General features: G+C 35.7%; 1 protein-coding gene across 1 annotated transcript in view; it reads left to right on the top strand.

Annotated features, from left to right (window-relative positions):
• The window catches only part of LOC123535778 (centrosomal protein CCDC61-like), a 36066-nt gene extending 22126 nt beyond the window's left edge, over positions 1–13940 (top strand). The window contains exons 10-15 of the mRNA XM_053549539.1: positions 2276–2308; positions 3627–3687; positions 4273–4369; positions 7712–7754; positions 9483–9557; positions 10163–13940. Coding sequence (XP_053405514.1) covers positions 2276–2308; positions 3627–3687; positions 4273–4369; positions 7712–7754; positions 9483–9557; positions 10163–10260 — 407 coding nt within the window. The 3' untranslated portion in view covers positions 10261–13940. The remainder of the gene's footprint in view (positions 1–2275; positions 2309–3626; positions 3688–4272; positions 4370–7711; positions 7755–9482; positions 9558–10162) is intronic.
• Positions 13941–16150: the final 2210 nt, after the last annotated feature.

Here is a 16150-nt window from a genome sequence, read left to right as displayed (position 1 = left end):
TGATATAAACAACCTAACGTATTTTCTGCTTAAATTATGTCATTTTCGAGCTATTTTACAAATAATTTCCAATAACTACCATTTTTAGTCATTATTGAAAGACATCATTACCAAAAACTCTTTGTTGTCAGTATTTTCTTAAACCCTTCTATTTCTATATTGTCAGCATTTTCTTAATCGCCTCTATATATATATATCGTCAGCATTTTCCTTCTTTGTGTATATTGTCAGCACTGCGCGTCAGAATTTTAGCCTGAGCCCCGATTGAGTTTCCCATTTAGTTTATCAATTTGCTGCTTTGATGAACAAATTCCACAAAAATGTGTGAGGAAGATACAGATTAAAAAGGATCTATTACATTGTTAGTACTTATTGCACATATGTCTATTCATACAAATTTCTGTTCAAATAAACTACTTAGTCTTGTTTCTTTCAAACCTGTGCTAATTGCATGCATCTACAAAGCAAAAATCTGACATGACTTTTGGTTACCAGTGTTGGGACCTATTTCTGTTGACACCTTTATAAAGAGTAATAGTTGAGATTATAAACAGACACAAAAATGACAGAAGTAGACAAGATTTACATCAGATACATTGACTAAGGTTTGGATTAGAAGGGTAGATTTTAATGTAATTAGATATAAAATTCTCAAAAGTTTGTTCAGTTTTTGGAGTAGAGAGGTTTCTGATTACAAGGGTATTTTTACAACAGAAAATGAATAAGAAAAAATGGGACCAAATAATTCGTTCAGTTTAGAGAGGTTTTCGGATTAGAGGGGTTCGGATTAGGGAGGTTCCACTGTATCTGGTAAGTTCAGAAGTGTTTTATCTAACAAACCTTCTTTGGGAGTCTGGCTGGCTAACAGTAGATTATCTGGGAAGTTCAATAGTGTTTTATCTTACAAACCTTCTCCAGGAGTCCAACTACCTAACAGTAGATTAACTGGTAAATTCAGATGTGTTCTATCTACCAGCCCTCCAGAAGTCCAACTGGCTAACAGCATATTAAATGTTAAGTTCATTAGTATTTTATCAAACAAACAAGCCTCAGACCGTCTCCTTCAATCTGACTTGTTAATAGTAAATTATCTGGTAAGTTCAGTAATGTTTTTTTTTTAACAATGTTTTTCTCTTGGAGTTTGACAAGAAAACAGTAGATTATCCGGGAAGTTCAGTAGTGTTTTATCTAACAACGTTTTTCTCTTGGAGTTTGACAAGAAAACAGTAGAATATCTGGGAAGTTCAGTGGTGTTTTATCTAACAAACCTTCTCTGGGAGTCTGACTGGTTAACAGTAGATTATTTGGTAAGTTCAGTAGTATTTTATGTGACAAACCTACTGGAATCTGACAGGCTCAAACCTTCTCCTTCAATCAGCCTGGCTGACAGTAGTTTGTCTGGTAGGTTCAGTAGTATTTTATCTAACAAACCGCCTCTGGGAGTCTGGTGGGCTAACAGTAGATTATGTGGTAAGTTTAGTAGTTTTACTTTCCATATCTATAAAACATGTACCAGTTTTATAGACTTCGTGGTTGCATCAATCATTAAAATAAAATCTGAATGAGCCCGCCTGCTTAGGTCAGTAGGTAGAGCGTCGGTCTACGGATCGCGGGGTCATGAGTTCGATCCTCGGGCGGGGCGCATGTTCTCGGTGACTATTTGATAAACGACATTGTGTCTGAAATCATTAGTCCTCCACCTCTGATTCATGTGGGGAAGTTGGCAGTTACTTGCGGAGAACAGGTTTGTACTCGTACAGAATCCAGGAACACTGGTTAGGTTAACTGCCCGCCGTTACATGACTGAAATACTGTTGAAAAACGGCGTTAAACCCAAAACAAACAAACAAAAATCTGAGTGAACAAACAAAATACCCACTTATCTTTAAAAATTGAGATTCATAAACGTGTCATTTTGGGGATTTTCACTTGTATCCACAAAATGTTATAGATAACACAGTAGTATCTCTGTAAAGTTGAAGCTTTGTACTGCTTTACCAGTATCTCAATAATGTTCCTAGTAATTTATTCTGCACCTTTGTATTTTATTTATTGTTTTGGGAAGATGTCAGAACTAGTTTGAAATGAACAAATCAGTCAGCTTCTGTATAACTAAACAACTTTAACTTGGAACAAATAAATTTTATCAGGACCCATTTTTCAACATTGGAAAAATATTTTCTTTCTTTGAAATGCACCTGGATGTTCTGTAAATATTTTTTTTTAGTTAACGGAATATTAAGTGATAATACTATCATATTCTCTCTATTTACAGCTAACAGTCGAAATCGTTCAAGAAATACTTCATGTAAGTAATTGTAAATGAAGATATTAACACAGTTTGTCATATTAGGCTGATAATACTGTCATTGTTCAAATCTGAAGATCAGATATACTTGAGAGATTATATTAAATATTAGTAAGTCAGATTCAGTTAGATTTTGTAAGATATTACTAAGTAACATGATTCAGTATTTCCTGCTGCAGTTGAAGGAAAAAACAATCTAAAGATATTTTAAAATTGTTAAAAAGAATGTTTGAAAATATGCCACATTTACACTTGGAGGTCAAGATCCTTTATTTGAGCCGTGCCATGGGAAAACCAACATAGTGGCTTTGCGACCAGCATAGATCCAGACCAGCCTGCGCATCCGCGAAGTCTGGTCAGGCTCCATGCTGTTCGCTTTTAAAGCCTATTGGAATTGGAGAAACTGTTAGCGAACAGCATGGATCCTGACCAGACTGCGCGGATGCGCAGGCTGGTCTGGATCCATGCTGGTCGCAAAGCCACTATGTTGGTTTTCCCATGGCACGGCTCATTTTATGTATGCTCCATATCTCTAGGAAAGATTTTGATAAAATTAACATCAATTTTTTTCACCTCATTAAGACATCACTAATGCCATGTCAAAGTTTGAGGTCAAATCTGTTTAATAAATGCACTTGTTGGTAAGGCTCTATGGATAGGGTGGTGTGTGGTATTTCTTTATAATACAGTATATGATGGCACCATTAACTGGGGGGTTTGAACCTCTATACGCAGCTTGTCTGGGCGTACCAGATGCTTTAAGTACTGGTATCGGCAATAGGGGTAAAATGACCTCAAGGGGAGGGGTGCAGTCATGACTGTTCGTTAAAGGGTGCTCAACAAATCTGGTATAATAATAATAAAAATCAAATAGCTATATTTCATGTCCACTCCAAATCTTATAAACTGCTGGAAGGAATTTAATAGAACTAGCATATTTAGAAAATTTGCAGAACATTGACCTTCAATGTATTGAGACAGCATATAGGGGTATTAATTACTCTCAATGATAGCTCTAGTTTAATATAAAAGCAATGATGTTACTCTATTAAAATGGTTTCCAGCAGAAGATGAATCTGTGGCCTCCATGACCGAGTAGTTAAGGTCTCTGGCATCTAATCACTTGCTGGTCACCAGTGTGGGTTGGAGCCCCGTTTGAGGTGTAGAATTCTTCATGTAAGGAAAATATCCAGCTGGCTTATGGAAGGTTGGTGGTTGTACCCAGGTGCCCGCCTGTGATGAAATAATGCCCGGAGGGGCACAAGGGGTATACAGAACAATATTAAATAACTGGATATTATTATTTTGTAATTTTCAGATGGGAGTCAGGGAGAAATGAGTGATGGTGGAATGTCAGATTCTTCGTATTCAAGTCTAAGGTATATGCCCTTTTCTCGTTATTCCGAGCTCCTTAACTTAGCACATGTCAATACTAGATGTTTGTTGCAAAAGATTTTTTGCTTCATTTTGATACTCGTAACATTTGTATTTAAAAAATCCCCCAAGAAGAAACATTTCTTGAATTGTTGTCAATGAACATTCCAAGCTTTCTTACACTCTGAATCAGCCAGATACTTCCTTGTTGAACCGAGACTTGTGATCATTTGTACTAGGTCCCAGAAACTAAGACTTTTCTGAACAAATGATTTTTTAAAACTATGCCTGATTCTTTAAGTTTACAATGGTGCATTTATATATTCTTGTGTACCAGGCCTTTTGAATGAAACAAATAAAGAATTGGTGATTTTACTTCTTGACCAGGAAGCAGGTAGCTATATTAAGTAACAACTTTTCAATGCAGGAAGTAGGGAAAAACTGCTTTTTTCCCCCTAAAACAAGAAGTTTCCCCTATTAAAAAGTTGCCAGGAGGATATATTTGACCATAGATTGGGTTCTTTAGGGTTCTTGTATTACAGATGGAGAGATTTACATTGTTTCCTGTCATGTTTGTCTTTATTGTACAGAAACTACAACAGAGGTAGGCCAAGCAGACCAAGATCAAGGTCACGTCAGAATGAAAGAAGTGCTTTGTCATCCGCTTATTTATCTAGTCCAGATGTGGTGAGTCTTCACAGAATAATTTGTTTGCCAGTGCTATTTGCTTAGTCAAGATGTGGCAAGTCCTCTGTATTCCATTCTTAAACTGGAACTGTTTATTTAGTCCCTATGTAGTCTAGTCACAATATATTCTTACACTAGAACTATTGACCTAGTTAAGATGTGATGAATCCTTACACTGGAACTGACTGGAACTATTTATCTAGTCCAGATGTGATGAGTCTTGATAAAATAATAGAAAACCAGAACTGTTTACCTTGTCAAGATGAGGCAAGTCCTCATTATTCAACTCTTACTATGGAACTGTTCATCTAGTCCTGATATAGTGACTCTTCACAATATATTCTTACACCAGAACTATTTGCCTAGTCGAGATGTGGTGATTCCTTCCCTTGAACTATTCATCTAGTCCAGATGTGGTGAGTCTTGATAATATTATTCTTACACCAGAACTATTTACTTAGTCAAGTTGTGGTGAGTCCTTATCATTTAATTCTTACAACAGAATTATTATACCCCTACAAAACGAAGTTTGGGGGGGTATATAGGAGTGAGCTTGGCGGTCGGTCCGTTGGTTTTGCATGGTTTCCGGATGATAACTCGAGAAAGGATCGACCAATTGAAATAATTTTTAGTACACAGGTGTAACATCGGAAAATACATGTCAAGTTCGAATTTGGGTTCACTAGGTCAAAGGTCAAGGTCACAGTGACCCTGAACAGTTGAACGGTTTCCGGATGATAACTTGAGAACGCTTGGGCCTAGGATCATAAATTTTGGTACACAGGTGTAACATCATGAAATGCAGGTCAAGTTCGACTTTGAGGTCTGTAGGTCAAAGGTCAAGGTCACAGGGACTCTGAACAGTTAAATGGTTTCCGGATGATAACTTGAGAACGCTTGGGCCTAGGATCATAAATTTTGGTACACAGGCGTAACATCATGAAATGCAGGTCAAGTTCGACTTTGAGGTCTGTAGGTCAAAGGTCAAGGTCACAGGGACTCGGAACAGTTAAAATAGTTTCCGGATGATAACTTGAGAACGCTTGGGCCTAGGATCATAAATTTTGGTACACAGGTGTAACATCATGAAATGCAGGTCAAGTTCGACTTTGAGGTCTGTATGTCAAAGGTCAAGGTCACAGTGACTCAGAACAGTTAAATGGTTTCCGGATAATAAATTGAGAACGCTTGGGCCTAGGAACATAAATTTTGGTACACAGGCATAACATCATGAAATGCAGGTCAAGTTTGACTTTGAGGTCTGTAGGTTAAAGGTCAAGGTCACAGGGACTCGGAACAGTTAAATGGTTTCCGGATGATAACTTGAGAACGCTTGGGCTGAGGATCATAAATTTTGGTACACAGGTGTAACATCATGAAATGCAGGTCAAGTTCTACTTTGAGTCAGTAGGTCAAAGGTCAATGTCACAGTGACATGGAACATTTAAACAGTTTCTGGATGATAACTGAAGAATGCTTGGGCCTAGGATCATGAAAATTGATAGGGAGGTTGGTTATGACTAGCAGATGACCTCTAATGATTTTGAGGTCAGTAGGTCACAGGTGAAGGTGACAGTGACCCGGAACATTTAAACAGTTTTCGGACAATAACTTGAGAATGCTTGGGACTAGGACCAGGAAACTTTATCTGGAGGTTGGTCATGTCAAGCAGATGACCCATATTGATTTTGAGTTCCAAAGGTCAAAGGTCATTTAAACCTTTTACGGACAATAACTTGAGAACGCTTGGGTGGAGGATCATTAAACTTCACAGGGAGGTTGATCATGACTAGCAGATGACCTCTGTTGATTTTGTGGTCAGTAGGTAGGTCAAAGGTCAAGCAAGTTCGGCTTTGACATTGGCTTAGTTCTGTGACAAGACCATATTGTGGGGGTATAATTCGTCACTCTTGTGACAACTCTAGTTTATCTAGTCCAGAAGTGGTGAACCTTCATAATAAAAATCTTACACCAGAATTATTTACCTCGTCAAGATGTGGTGAGTCCTCAAATTCTTACTGTAGAACTATTTATCTAGTTCAGATGTAAATAGTGTTCAAACTTTAAATTCTTACACAAGGAGTGATAACCTTGCCCAGAATTCTTACACAAGAAGTGATAACCTAGCCCAGATTTAGTGAGTCTTCTCAGTTAAATTCTAATTCTGAATTTATTTTCACTTCTGTAACTGATTATGATGAATCAAGTATAGCTGCAGTATGAAAGTTGCAGGAAAAAATGAATAATAAAATTCATAGTTCTACATGATAGTTCTAGAATAGTTTGATGATGTAGAATTATTATCAATAAAGATAGAATGCCCTGGCTTGCTTTGGGCAAACTTCATAGAATGATTGCCTGTGATCAGTAGATGACCCAAGTTGTTTTTAGGGTCGGTGGGTCAAAGGTTAAGGTCACAGTGGCCTTGTTTGTTTGTTTTGGGTTTAACGCCGTTTTTCAACAGTATTTCAGTCATGTAACGGCAGGCAGTTAACCAGTCCAGTGTCCCTGGATTTTGTACCAATACAAACCTGTTCCCCACAAGTAACTGCCAACTTCCCCACATTTAGCAGAGGTGGAGGACGAATGATTTCAGAAACAATGTCTTTTATAAAATCATCACGGAGAACATACGCCCCGCCCGGGGATCCACAGTGACCTGAGACAGAAAACTGTTTCTGATAAATATTACTGGAATGCTTGTGCTTACAGTAATTACATTTTATAGGAAGATTGCCTGTGGTCAGTATATGACCTCCTTTTAGGGGTGGTGGGTTGGGGAGCAGTGGGTCAAAGATCAAGGTCAAAGTGACCTTTTGACTGAAAACAGTTTCCAATCAGTAACTGTATAATGTTTGGACCTACAGTTGTAAAACTTCACAGGATGATTTCATCGGTCAATGACCTTGAGACTGAAAATGATTTTCAGTCAGTAGCTGTAGAATTCTGGGTTATAAAGTTGTCAAACAGAATGATTGGCTGTGGTCAATAGATGACTCTTACCCTGTTTATGGGGTCAGAGGGTCAAAGAATAAGGTCAAAGTGACCTATTACTGAAATCCAGTTTCCGACCAATAACTTTCAGTCAGTGACTTTGAGACTGAAAATGGTCTGATAAATAAGTGTAAAATGTTTGGTTCTACATTTTACAAACTTAATAGGGTGATTGCTTGTGGTCTATAGATGGCCCCTGTTGTTTTGGGGTCAGAAGTTCAAGGTCACAGCATACAAGAGACTGAAAATTACACACCCAGTTACCTCTAACAGGTTATCATTGTGGGGTGGGGGCATATGTGTTTTACAAATGGGTCTTGTTCAATTTTTAATTTCTTTCTTTTTCAGCCTAAGAAATCTGAAAGCAAAACAAAGAAGAATAGCAAAATATATCCTTTACCAATAACAATATACTGCTAAATAATGAAGCCAGCAGCTGACTTCATTAGGAAATTACGGACTTGATCGCTTGCAAGCAGTGTGATAATTTAGAAGTCATATTTTGGTGTATTTTATTTTAGATATATCATAACAGGCAAATCAGAGACTATTAATTATGTTGATGTGTTTAGCAGAAATATACTGCAGGTCTATGTACTGGTGAAAGAAATGTATAAAGATAAAATAAGATTTGTGACGTCATAAAGAACAATTAGCGGTTTTGCAAAATTGAAACCGGTTTCACCTAGTAATCTAATCAGATCCGATTAACCGAGTAATCGTCCCAGTCCTAATTTTTGACACAAATATAAACAGTTACTAATTACATTCTGCTCCCTCACTACAAAATGACAAAAATAGAACATTCAAAAGTAAGGCAGTAACAGAAGTCTGGTAACATGCATTGGTATCATTGAGTTGGTAATAAATTTGTAAATGGGTAATATGTTTTGTAATACCACTGTTACAAGATTGGAGCTTAGTACAGTTGGATATTACTTCTTTATGTTACATAAACGTCTTCTACTCTCTGCTCAAGTTAAAACAGGAAATCAGCCACGCCATGAGAAAACCAGCATAGTGGCTTTGTGACCATCATTCGCGCAGTCTGGTCAGGATCCATGCTGTTCGCTTTCAAAGCCTATTGCAGTTAGAGAAACCATTAGTAAACAGCATGGATCCTGACCAGACTGTGCGGATGTGCAGGCTGGTCTGGATCCATGCTGGTCACAAAGCCGCTATGTTGGTTTTCTCATGGCGCGGCTCAAATGCTTTAAACTACTTTGTCTCATTTCATGGATATTCACCAAACTTGGTTTGTAGCATCCTTGAAACATCCTCTCTAAAGTTTGATTAAAGGTTTGACTTAACTGCTGTTTTATTTTTTGGAGCTGCAAGAGCTTAAGCTACTTCTCATGAACTCTTTAATCATGGTTGATAGGTGAGCAACGGATAGCCATACGGCCTTCTTGTTAAAGTATAAAATATACTATATCACATTTTTTCCAAATATTATTATCATTATTGTACCATATTTACAGTTTAATCTCAGTATGTCCAAGTCATTTATCAAAAAGTTCTGGATATCTAGAACACATTTTCAAGTCTCTTCATGAGATACAATTTTATGTCGAATTTAGGCTACCTTGAAGTCAAATGCTCAATCTCTTGGAATTCGAGAAACTGAGTTTCAGGTGTACTAACTAATGACTACCTTTTTACATATTAAGTAATGTCCTCAACCCTATGGTGTGCCCCTTTAAAAAGTTTGTAGATTAAACTTCCTTTTCTTCCTTCCTTTCCTTTTTCCTGACCATATTACAAAGTAAATCAGGAAGACATACTTAACACATCTTCAGTACACATGCATTGTTTTAAAAGTGCAAATCACAAACTGTTCAAACTGTTTTGGTATTAAAATGTTGGCAGAATTGACTGACTGTATATACTCTGTTTACAACTCTGTCCTGCAAAGAGGAAATATCTTGCATTTAAGCAGATATTTTCAGTCAAACTGGGCCAGTTTCTTAGTTAACTTACGTCTCTAAAGCGACAGTGAAATGTAAATGTTCCTCTTAGTGTTACTATACAGAGTTTGAGTTGTTGTTTCACATATTAAACTAGAGTTTCTGGAGATTTTATAGTTACAACTTGTTTGATTCCTTAACTTTACATACATTAGCCAGTACACCAGATTCAGAGTATGGAAGAACACGCTCGGTTAGAAACAAAGAAAATATACCAGCCAGCAATGGTAAGATTTTAGTGCTTTTTATACACGCAAAGGGGGCGTATTATGTTATGACGCTGGTGTCCATCCGTCCGTCTGTTAGCAAATCCATGTCTGCTCTGTAACTCTTGAACCCCATGAAGGATTTCGAAGAAACTTGACACAAATGTTCACCACATCGAGAAGACGTGCAGAGCTCATGTTTCAGATGGCTCGCTTAAAGGTCAAGGTCACACTTAGGGGGTCAAAGGTCATACCTTAGGGTGTATATTGCATTCGGTGCTCTTGTCTTTTATTTAATAGCTTCTGAACAAAACATATATCTTTCGTGTCCTCCTGAGAACTATATGGTCATATGATCGATTTAGTTGAATAAAATTTCGTGGTTTTTGCCAGAACAGCTATTGAATGTATGCGTTATTTGTCAGGATTTATACATGCATCACATAGAAGCAAATGGCCGTAATTTAGGAAATTCTTCAATCCTGATGTATGTTGTTTGATATGTAGGACACGACATAGAAGATCTGCTCAAGTTAACTACATGAGCTTACAAGGAAGTAACTTGTTACTGATATACAATGTAAGGAAATTTGAACATCCGAACATGCTTGTTATTATACTTGCAGGTTACGACAGTGATTATTTTGACAGATCAGCAGAAATTTCTGAAATCGACGAGAGATTAAATAGGTTACAGCAACTCATGAAAAACAGCATGACTTGAGTAAATGCCTGTGATAGAAGGTTTTATTTAATAGTGAAATGAAAAGAACAATGTTCATGCTATAGGGCCAATGCTATAGGGCCAAGAATAGAATGAATGCAGGAAACATAATAAACATGTTGATTCTTTCTTCAAATTTCAAGTAACACTGAAATTGTTCTTTTCTAACATTACTTCAGGAGTGTATGAAATTTGTACTTCTTGATGTTATGGCCAGTGAGGGCTGTATTGTTTGCATATAAGAGCAAAATTTATAATGAATGTTTTGCCAACATGCTTTCTTTAACAAGAGCACAAAGTTTGCAATAATTTTTCAGTTTGAAACTTATCGCAAAACCAGATTTCGAAAGTATAGTTCTGCTTAACAACCATTCTTTAAATACTGCTGTTTTAAAAAAGAACTGAGTATTTTTCTATGTATGTCATTGGTCACAAGGTCTGAAACACGACTGGTCAGCTGTTACCACTTTTTACAGAATCAGTCTGTCACAATGTTAGTTTAAGTCTCAGCTATGCAACCATAAAATTTCATCTTGTTCAACTTGTGAGTGTCAACTACTGCAGGTATAATTGATCGCTTATGTCAACCAATTAGGGACCTAATTTTACAAAGTAACCTGAAATGGATTACAGTTCTGGGATAGTAGTGTGTGATTAACATGATGGATGATCAATATTACCTCAGTCTGATTAACAATTTTGATGATCCATTATTTATTTTACACAACGTGAAACAGGGGTCCGAAATTGCTTGATGTACAAATATATACAGGTCAATAAATTATAAAACTGAACTTACAGATAGTGGTAATTGTTACCAATAGATAGGTAAAGAATTAAACTGTTACAGGCAGGTTTTAAATGGATATATCAGACATGAAACTGTTAGATTTATTACTCTTGTGCATCTTAACATATTATTGTCTGAAAGATTCACACACAGACGGTTTACTGCATGTTCTGAAACATTTCACTTCTTTGTAATGTTAATTATTTTGTGATGAAACTGAATCCTGTGCATACATTTAATCAGTTATTTCTGTGAGGAACACTCCTTGGGTAAACCATCAGCCATTTTACAAGTCTGTATAAAACATTAGGTAGGATGTTGATAAGACCACTTTTTGCCAGTCCCCACAAGTGGCCTTACTAACGGAACTTTACTGTAATACCTTCAGTAAGAACAGCTTTTGCAGAAAACAGGTAAAGGGCATGGTAATCTCTATTGATCATCCTCAGTATTTAAAATTTATTGGTATCTATCATGTTTTGAAGGGACATGCTTTCAGATGGTTATCAAAATTTCAGTGTTTTAAAAACACAAAACAATATACCGGTACACTTAATATCAAAACTTGTAAATCAAAATTATTCAGGCTGATGTTAAAGGCAGGTCTGCACGTTTGAGACAAAAACTGTTCAACAATGTAGAATTTCATTAAACCATATTTTTTTTTTAAAGGAAAGGAAATTCAGCCAGTAAGTGAGAAGGGTTGTGTGCTTTTTTTTTTGATAGACCAGTTTGAAAATATTGGTCCTCCGGTCAATTTTCACTATGGGCTTCTTTAGGAAAATCATACTTTAGATGACATTTTCACATACTGGTTGGTGATAACATTGCCATGTAGTAGCTTCAAAGTTTAGTAATTAAATCAATTAATACTTAATACACAGGATAGATTACAGCAACATTTATGCGACCTGACATTATTCAAGGTTTATGATGTTACACCATCACTTCCGGTTAATCAGATATGCAGACCTACCTTTATAATGAGTTTGATACAATGAACAGTTGAATTCATTCTATTTCATATCACATTTCTATTGCTTGAGTAATGCATTTGGATGCTTAAACTGCTTTTCAACTTATTTTGCAGCTTTCACGAGTGTTTTCCTAGATGAAGACTTCTTAGAATATGAGAATTACTTTATTTTTAATTTTTGTTTAAAATTACTAATAAAAGCATTTTCCAAACCTTGAAAAGTTATACTATATCTGAAGCCATGCCCCTTTAACATTTTCTATAAATTAGTGACATGTTGTTAATGTTCATATTGTTAAAAAATAGGTTGTAGAAATATGCTAGTAATGGTCGAATAGGGGCATTCTTAGGGTGGTGTAGTGTAGCTGTTAGGCTTTAAAATAACTGTAATTTGAAATGTGGTTATACATTTGTGTTCTTGAAGTATTTATATGAGAGAAAAAAACTTGACAGACAGCATAGAGAATTAAAAGGAGAGTAACAAATTTTCCATATGCAAATATAATCTAATATTAATGTTTCATATGGCTTTGACTTTTATTTTGAAATCCGATGAAACAGCTGTCCAAATAGATGTTATGCATAATTATTATGGTTAGAAAAAACACTGCGTTCATTACTGCACATAAACTTATTTCATTAGATCCATAAAGGGAGGTAATAAAAAACATTAAGTTCAATAAAACTTTCTATGTGTTAATCAATATTCAAAACTTTAACAATTGTTAGAGAAATCAATTATGGAAAACAGGATGTAACAAGAAATCAATATATTTTATGTTCATAACAAAAATCTGGCAGCTATATTACAAACAAAGGCATTTAAGGTAGTTCTGCACGTTTGAAAAACCGGAAGTGATGGCGTAACGTTATTTATCCGGAAAATGTAGAGTAAAGCCTGGATTCGGCCTACGGAAATGAAAATCAGTTAATGAATTAATTGAAGCCTGTGATTAAATTTATTACAATGGCACTGTTGCTATATTTCAAAAGTCAAAATATGATAGTAAAACATACGGCACGTTAAAATATTCAAAATAATGTGTTAAAATTAGCATGAAATGTCCGGTTCACTTTAATCATGGTCAAATATCTCAAAAATAAGCACACGGACCTATACATTTTATTTCACCAAATTATAGTCTATATGTTTATTAACAACCATGGGAAGTTTCATCAAAATCTACATTGTAGAAAAAATTCTATTCGTGAAAATGTTATGAAAGTTATGATTTTCCCATAGACTACCATTATGAAATATTGCACGAGGTCTAAATTTTTCAAACCAGTCTAGCAAAAAATCAAGCACACGACCCTATATTTTTTATTTGCTGAATTTTCTAGGTATATTCTGAAGTTTTGAAAAATCAGAGTGTAATCAAATTCTACATTGTAGAAAAAATTTCGATCCAGACGTGCAGAACTACCTTAAATGTATGTGCAAAAATTTCTGATTATGTCATTGAAAAGTGATACAGGTATTTCGATTTGAAAACTTTTGGAACCATACAAAAATCAATCGGGAGGTCTACAACAGGTTGTCTCAAAGCTTAGGCAAGCATGATTATAATATGACCAGTTTTGTAATGTGTTATCATACGTTGATTGTGTATGCATTTATCCATAAAATGATATTAAATTGAAACCAGTTCTGAAAAGATAAAAAATAAAATATTTATAGCTTTTGAAGACGGATTATGTTTTAATGAAACATGGCACATTTATGGAAAGAGAATGCCTACATAGATTAGATCTGCCAGATGTCTTACTGTTAGTACTGTTTCTTGGACTTATGTTATATGATGTTTTCCTCTATGCACGTGCTTTTAGTTTATACAGACTGTTTTACATTTATATGTATAGTTACATTTTATCAAAGTCTTATTTATTTTATATTAAATTTTGTAGAATTAATATTGTGTTTCCTTATTTGCTGGAGTTCACACTGATACAAGGGCTGTTAGAAAATAACACAGACTTTCTCTGTCAGGCCGCATGTTGTACAAAGAGCAATGTAATGTATACCATTGTAATTTGCAGTCTTTATGTAATTGATCATATAATTTTCACAACATTTTCTCCGATAGGTTAAACACAGAATGTTTAAATTACCATGGCTACACATAAGCAACACATTTGCATTTGGATCTGTGATGACCTGAATTCATCTGCTAATGTTCTCATTGTCAATTATTTGGCAGCACCAAAGCCAGGTGACTTGCACCAATAGTATGCCTTGATTCGGACATTTGAGGCAGAAAGAAATTATGTTTAAAGTACAAAAAATGTAGGTGTTTATTCATAATATTGCTATTTATTGTTCATGTCGTGTCATCATCAGATCACATTGGTAAGTCAAGTTCGCTAGAGATTTTGGCAACCAGCCAACCACACAGTGAAATTTATGCATTAATGAAGCAGACACCATAGCAATGTTCAGGCATCAGTGCCCAGGTCTTAAAATGGTATACAGAAGGCTAAGAAATGCTAACAAACAGTAAAGGGCGAGGGAGAAATAAAAAAAATCAGTATGTTAACATCTATCCATTACACCTTGAATAAAGACAGACCGTATGATATGCTCCCTGTCTTAAGTAGAGGGCATAAGATGTGATACTCTTTACAACATTCTATTTACAACTGATTATGAATTTTTTATCGAAAATTTTAAAGTAATTTACAAATAAAAAATTAATGCAAAATTAACTTAATCATCCTGCTTCAGTCCTGACAATGATGTTACAAGAGGGTCATGATGACCCTATATCGCTCACCTGAGTAATATGAGCTGCATGTTTCAAATGTCAAACTGATGCTAAAATATTATAAAAGTCAGTAGGTCATATTCATGGTCAATGATGAAAGTCAGTTTTAAGATCAGTGTGCAAAACTGTGTATGTCATCCAAATTTCAAGGCTGTATCTTAAAAAACAAGAAAGTAGGTCAGCAGGTCAAAGTCAGTCAAGTGACCTCATATTACTTGGGATCATCAGGTAATTATAACAGTCTAGGAAATAGGATCAGATAATTTTTAAAGTATTTTTTCCTATATAACTCGTATAATAACTAAGTGACCCCGGGGCAGGGCCTCTTTTCACCCCAGGGGCATAATTTGAACAATTTTGGTAGGCAATGCATCCTACCAAATATCAAAAGCCTAGGCCTTGCAGTTTCAGGCAAAAAGATTTTAAAGTTTTTAGCTCACCTGAACACAAAGTGCTCATGGTGAGCTATTGTGATCACGCTGTGTCCGTCGTGCGTGCGGCCGTCCGTTTTTGATGAAATTTGGCCATGATGTTCCTTGGGTGGTCCTCTACTAAAGATGTTCAAACGGTTCGACTTGGTTGCACACAGGGGCTGCCAGAGCTAAAATTGGAAAAAACTTCAAACAACATTTTCTCATAAACCGATAGTCCGATTTTGAAATAATTTCACACAAATGGTCCTTTTGTCACGCTCTACCAAACTTATTCAAATTATACCGATTCATCAAAAAACATGGCTGCAGGAGGGCGTGGTCACTTTTCCCTATATGTATAAAGTGGAAACTTCAAAAATCTTCTTGTGTGATTTAACTGCTGGCCTGATTTTAGAATAATTTTAAACAAATGGTCCTTGTGTGACCCTCTACTAAGACAGTTCAAATTATTTTGATTCATCAAAAAACATGGCCGCCAGAGGGCGTGGTCACTTTTTCCAATATGTATATAGTGGAAACTTTAAAAATCTTCTTGTGTGAAACTGCTGGCCCGATTTTAAAATAATTTTACACAAATGGTCCTTGTGTGACCCTCTACCAAGGTTGTTCAAATTATTCAGATTCGTCAAAAAACATGGTTGCCAGGGGGCATGGTCACTTTTCTTCTCTGAATCAATAATAGAGCCTTGAAATTTGGCTGTGATATCAGATTTGTAATGTCTACCATAATTGTTCAAATTATTGCTCTAGGTTCAAAAGTGTGTGTGACATGTATATAATATAGGCTAACATAGAAGAAACCTAACTCTGTGAAAATCTCTAAAATAGACTGGCTTTTGTCTTTATGAAATTAAATTCATCAAAAAAGGAAAAATATAGAAATATATTATTTTCAGTCTAGTGGCTAGTCTAGGTAACAGGAAAT

Source organism: Mercenaria mercenaria, chromosome 1 (assembly GCF_021730395.1).
Source record: "Mercenaria mercenaria strain notata chromosome 1, MADL_Memer_1, whole genome shotgun sequence".
NCBI classification, from domain to species: Eukaryota; Metazoa; Mollusca; class Bivalvia; order Venerida; family Veneridae; genus Mercenaria; species Mercenaria mercenaria.
This window is presented reverse-complemented; position numbering and strand designations above follow the sequence as displayed.